This window comes from Eleginops maclovinus, chromosome 18 (genome assembly GCF_036324505.1).
Source record: "Eleginops maclovinus isolate JMC-PN-2008 ecotype Puerto Natales chromosome 18, JC_Emac_rtc_rv5, whole genome shotgun sequence".
Lineage (NCBI taxonomy): Eukaryota > Metazoa > Chordata > Actinopteri > Perciformes > Eleginopidae > Eleginops > Eleginops maclovinus.
The window spans coordinates 16,891,215-16,897,638 of record NC_086366.1 but is presented as its reverse complement, the minus strand read 5'-3'; the positions used below and the strand labels follow the sequence as shown (position 1 = coordinate 16,897,638).

At 42.4% G+C, this 6,424-nt stretch overlaps 1 protein-coding gene across 1 annotated transcript; it reads left to right on the top strand.

Annotated features, from left to right (window-relative positions):
- The first annotated feature begins 420 nt into the window (after positions 1 to 420).
- On the top strand, positions 421 to 6,156 carry dusp14 (dual specificity phosphatase 14). The gene is made up of 2 exons (XM_063907844.1): positions 421 to 685; positions 4,414 to 6,156. Exon 2 carries the CDS (start codon positions 4,512 to 4,514, stop codon positions 5,136 to 5,138), a length of 627 nt encoding a protein of 208 aa, XP_063763914.1. The 5' UTR covers positions 421 to 685; positions 4,414 to 4,511; the 3' UTR covers positions 5,139 to 6,156.
- The last annotated feature ends 268 nt before the right edge of the window (positions 6,157 to 6,424 follow it).

Genomic DNA, 6,424 nt, shown 5'->3' with positions numbered 1-6,424 from the left:
AGCGGAAGAGTTTTCCACCTCCTCTGATCATAGATGGCAGATAGGAGCATGTGTCCTTGACTTGAATTAACAACTAAGTATTTCTGGTCTTAATGATATCCAACAATCAAAGCATTTTCAGATGGAGGTCCCTGAAAGTAAATCTTACCTGTGAGCGAATGTGTTTTAATGCTGGGAATCTTCACACAACCAAAGGTTGTGAAACACTGACCTTGCCTCAACACTGTACTGAAACACATTAGCCCACTTCCATGTACTGTTCACCGCTAGAAGCTATATTTTGCTATGCTCATGAAGGCTACTTTACAGGCTTAAAACTTGCATCGTCCAATAGAAAAGAAGCTACACTCTCCTCCCCCTCCTCCTCCTCCTCCTCCTCCTCCTCCTCTGTGAGGCACTGATCACTCCTCATACCGAGGCTCGCTGTTTGCACACCGCTCCTGTAGAAGCAGGAGGATGAACTGATGGCTCGTATTTCTTTTGACTTTCATGTTTTGTTGTTTTGTGTCGCTACTGTTGCGGTTAGTCTCCCTTCCCCTCGCCTCTCGCCATCCCGCTGGATGTCTGTAAAAGCGGACTGACTGCAGGTGAATGTCCGGAGTGTGAGAGCAGTCCTCTGGATTGATGCAGGCGGAGAACACGCTTTGAAAAAACCTCCCATCGCCGAACGACTGCGTGTCCACTGGTAAGTTCAGTTTTACATCAGATGGAGAATGGCAGTTTATTTCTGTCATTTTTACCTGAAATAAGATGAAAAAAAAACTCAAATTCAAACAACATCTTTATATTTTTGAAATATGTTTTATAAGCTTTTAATTTCAGGTTTAGTTTTCTGATGTAAGATGGATGAAATTGAGGAAATGAGCGCACCTGCCACACGTATGTTTAAAGAAGACAGGTCGCTTGATTTCATCGTGTTGTTCAAACTAAGACTACATCTTTACATTGTTCGTATCATTTACACTTAAAAATGATCTTTTTACGAAACCTGAACTTGTTGACGCACACGCAGGAGGACCAGCAGCGCGTGCAGTAAGTCTTCCACTTAAAGAAACATTATCATACACTTTCATATCAAATATTTAAAATACAAGAATTCGATAATAAAGAGTGTTAACATTTTGGGGCTTTTTTGGTAATTTTTATTTTATAAATGTCAGTTTTAAAAAATAGCTACTTATTTATTGTCAAATTGAACCGAATAGTGGTTTCAGTTCTGTTTGATATTCATTTCCAGTAGCACCAATTATAGGTAACAAGTCATTGCTTGAAAGCAGAGTGGAGTCACTCCATTCATCCGCCTCATCTGTCGGCTGCCATAATACTTGCTCACACAGCATAAACTTCTTTGTGTATGGTGATATGCCTGGAAAAACGTAAAGAGAAGAGGAATCATTTGTAAAGACAGCAACCACAGTGTTTGATGTGCTGTAACATTTGTGCACTCACCATCCCTCACTACACAACACATGGCCCTGTGTCTCAGACTCTCCTGGTTTTGCCTGAGGTGTAACATTGTGCACTTGCAGGAAGGTGCGGAAGCCAAACCCTGTCCCAGTAACCAGTGGAATTTTTCCATGAACTCATTTTGATCCTGCCCTCTTTTGAACCCCTTGCAGTCGACTTGTTTTGTCATTGTTGCTTGGTCACTGTGCTCATTTTCTTCTGATATTTATTGAGACTCCTGGCAGCAGAGTCAGTTTGTTAGATATCACTGACACTGAATAAACAGATTGCGTTTTGGTTTGAGAATTCCAGTTCAGCTAAGGTCCGGTTGAGTTGATGTTTCACCGTTAGGGTGAGGGTTGCCTTCGGGTCTTGCCGCTCTAATTTTTCTGTAGGTGGGTCGCGTTTCCTATTTGTGTTAGAGAGTGGTAACCAGATCGCAGAGGCCTCTCTCCGATACGGAGATGTGTAAAAGCAGATTTGCGAGGTGGGGCCACCTGTTGACAGCATGATTGAGACGGCAGTTATTTTGTAATATTAAGAGAAGAAGAAGAAACATCTCTCTGTTGTCGCTTGTGTTTGTTTTTTTGTTTTGTTATTATTCCTCACAGTCAATTTGATTGACAGCCAGCTGCAGTATCCCTTTCTCCAACATTACAGTAGATTTCTCTCTCTGCATAATTCTTACTCCTCTGCTCCCTGCAGCCTCTCTCCTGCCCTGCCTGTAGTAGAAATAACAACCATGTGGATGGAGGAAATCTCACCAAAGCCCTGCTCTGTGGTACATCAGCATTTTGGAGAGGGCCACGGATTATTTGGTTCTCCTATCTTCCTCAACTCTCTGTTGACAGTCTTACTGTGGTCAGTGGGTTGCTGTAGCAACATAGTTTGTACTGTATGTCAGCTCAGGGTTTATGATATCTATCTGAATTAAGCATTCATTGCATCAGCTGTGCATCATCTACTGAAACAGACGGGGTCTAGCAAGCAGGACATCTGTGTGGAGTTCACTTTTCTTAGTTTAAGCTAAATGTCACAGTTATGGTAGACTAGTGCCAGACTCTGACCACTACAATAAGTGCAAATACCATAGATATTCATACTCTGACCAGTAAGGAAAGTGCAGATATTATTCACTTCAAGTCAAACCATTGTTAGTGCTGGTGAATTAGTTACAAGGCCTTAGATAGTCTTAAACAGATAAATAAACAGATGTGTTTACAGTTTGTGACGGCAGATATGCAGAGTTTCTGCTGTCCTGAAGTGCACGTGCTGGAGTGTATGGTTTAACCAAGGCCTGGATGCAGGAAGGGGCTAATGCCTTCACAGCTTGGTAGGCCAGTACCAGTGTGTTGATCACTGCCCAGATTCTGTAATTTCTTATTTTTTTATACATTTGAAAAAAACAACCAAGCTGATAGCAGTTTTTAAAGGGAAAGAAAAGCAACACACAGCTGTATATTTTGTGTTAAGTCAATTTACAGATATATAAACCTCTAAATGCATGCAAATAAAATCACTTCTTTCTAGCTGAATCCATTAATCATTAGGTTGATCAGTAAAATTAAAAGGTATTGAAACCTGTTGATGTCTTTAAATGCTCTGTTAATCCTTCATTAAAAAATAAAGAATAAAGAGTACTTAATTTACTGTCACATACTCGTCTCTCTGATGCTGGATCGCTGTAATTGTTGTCTCTTGTTGTCACCACTCACAACGGTGTATAGGAAGCTGGATCATGGCAACCATTTCAGAGGCAAAGTGCAGGGGGATTGAAAACACAAAGCAAGCCAGAGAAACAGCTTTTTTTTTGTTAGAAAGAGCTGAAGACCATGGTGAAGCTGGGATCAATAGAAGAGAGTGCAGAGGAATGAAGGAGACAATGAAGCAAGGAAGCTCCACACCATGGAAAACCATCGAAAGGGTTACACATTTAAACAAAAATTAAACATGTTTTTTATGTTTGATTTAGTTTTTTTCTTTTGATCCGTTAAAACAAAGCAACATATGACCATTTTATTTAAAAAGGTGCCCAAACATGATTTTTTTAGAGACATGGGGAGGCGAAATGACTGCCTTGGTAGTGTATTTGCAGGTGACAGCAGGAGATCAGGTGGTTGTTTTTCTGCAGGTTGAGTTCTAGTTCAAAGCAATTGGCCTGTGTGTCTTGTTTGCTATAATGTAACAGAAAATGAAAGACCTGCCGGCTAGACTGGTGCACAAGGTGTGGATGACATACGACACAAGCGACAGTGTTAGAAGTATCGCCCGGAGCTGTGGTTGCTGTGCTGATAACTAAGTGTTAACATAGGAGGCTGGTTCTATCATGAAAAAGCTAGAAATGTCATGTCCTAGTGCACATAATTAATATCTGTCGTTTTCATGTTGCAGCTTTTAACTGTATTCCTTTTTGGAACTAGATATACATAAGCAAAGTGGTTAGAATGATGTGTTCTATCAGCACACTTTCGTGTGATAATATCGTGTATTATTACTTTCCAACCTGCTGTTTGTTGCCATCAAAAATAACTTCAGAAGCAGCGATTGCCACAGACATGAGATATGTAATCTGTATGTGAGGGCTGTGCATGCCCATTGGGGGTCTGCGCTCACATGGCCGAGTCTCTCTAGCTAAGATGAAAAGTGTTTTCATCCATCTGTGGATTCATGAAATGCTCTGAACAAAGACTGGAACAGCGGGTCACAGCTACATGTTTTTGAATTCGTCAACTGTTGTGTCTAATCTTTGACTCTTTTGTACGCCTGGAGTTTTTAAGTTTAACTGCTGATGAATAACACTGCCTGGAACTCCCTCAACACAATGCCATCCAAAAAAATGGATTAAAGCACCTTTGTTTCACCATTTGCTTTGCGTCCAAACAGGGATGATTCCTGAGTCCTCGCTCTTCAGAGAAACCGAAAAATGTTTAATTTAGATTGAAAATGAAATTTGTTTGTGTGTTACAGGATCTGGCTTGCTGCACTGCTATGACTCTGAGCTGCTGAAGATTTTGCTTTAAAAAAACATTTTCTGCCGTCCTTCTCAAAGCCTTCTTGATTTCTCGATGGGTTCCCGCAGCCAAGGCTTCTTTCACCACCACCACCATCGTAACTCCATGGTGCCCACTCTGGTACCGCGGCTCCTGCCTGAGAACGGCAGCCTGTTGGGGAGCATCGCCCAAATCACCCCCAACCTCTTCCTCAGCAGAGGGAACGTGGCCTCCAACCGCAGCGTTCTGCTGTCCAAAGGCATTACCTGTGTGGTCAACGCGACCATCGAGCTCCCCAACTTCAACTGGCCTCACATGGAGTATGTAAAGGTCCCTTTGGCGGATATGCCCCACTCCCCCATCTCGTTGTACTTCGACAGCGTGGCTGATAAGATCCACAGCGTGGGACGGAAGCGAGGGGCCGTGCTGGTGCACTGTGCGGCAGGGGTGAGCCGCTCTGCCTCTCTGTGTCTGGCGTACCTCATGAAGTATCATCGTGTGTCTCTGGCCGAGGCCCATGCCTGGGTCAAAGCCCGCCGCCCAGTCATAAGGCCCAACGGGGGCTTCTGGCGCCAGCTCATTGAGTACGAGAGGAAGCTGTTTGGCAGAAACTCCGTTAAGATGGTGCAGACGCCCTACGGGGTCATACCTGATGTTTATGAGAGGGATCGCAGGAGCCTGGCACCGTACTGGGGCCTGTGAGATCCACAGTGTGGGGAACGAGGAGGAAGTGAAGTTGAGCCCTTTGGCCCTCCTGATCTGCAGCTTCATGTTTGTTCAGGACCGGCTAAGTGAGACGTGTGCAAGCGTACATCTGTGTGAGGCTTATTTGAAGAATCCTGGTTGCCTTAGGATGGAGAGAGTCTTAACCAAACACTGGTTGTTGAGGCTGTTCGTCCAACCAGTTCCTCAATGTAGTCTGTGGGCAGGAACAATGTGACTCTTGATAAGGACCACAATGATGTCAGCATGGATATCGGTGCCGTTTATCTCCTGGTCCATCTTTTTAGTTCCATTGGAGGATGAGCACAAGGTGAAGCTGTTCTGAGTTTGAGGCAATGCAGCTCTGACAGTGTTGTGACTGAAGTCCTTTCCTGATGTAATGATGTCATGTGGTGGTCTTGTCCCAGTTCTGCAGTTATCTTTAGTGTGCAAGGGCAGCAGCATTCTCTCAATGTACGGTAGCATTTAAGAAACGTGTAGAGATATAATGTTGACAATTTTTTTTATTGGAATATGATTACGGTGAGGAACAAAAAGCATTCTTTAACTGAATTTTTAAAGATGTTATTATACCTACCTTTTTTAAAGGTGAAAATCTGGAAGATGTAAGCTGAAAGTCAAGGGTTAGCTCCTGTGTACCACAGGGTTGATTGTAAAATCCTGTGACTACACTATGTTATTGTAGTGCTTTTGATGCTGTTTAAAAAAGATGTACATCTGCTGCCTCAAGGGGAACTGGTAGCTCTATGTTAGATGCTTTGAAGAATATTTTTCATCCCACTTGTTTTTGCCAAAAATATCAGAGCATTTTCTTTTGCTCTAAAAGAGGGATGTCACACAAGCCGAAGGTCCTAAATCTGCTGGTATTTGTTGGTTGACATTTTTACTTTGCTGCATGTCCTGTTTGAAAATCTAAAATCACTATTTAGCACTTCAGTTTTAGGGGTGTGATAAAAAAAAAAAGAATACTTCAGTAAATCACAATACACCCTATCATCAGGACTTAACCAATAGTATCACCAAAAAAATAAAGATGCAGTTATTCATGCTTGTTGTTACATTCTCTTCCTGTTTGAGTGGCAAATTATGAATCAAACATATTGTGGAAAAGATTTGTAAAGCCGAGTTTTATGTATTTTAAATCCAGCATTGTTCACATCGATGTTTATGTGTTTGTAGTCTTCAAATGTTCTGGTCTCTGCTGGCGCTTTGCTGCGTCTTTTGGCATATTACCGCCACCAATAGATCAGTTGAAAATGTTTAAA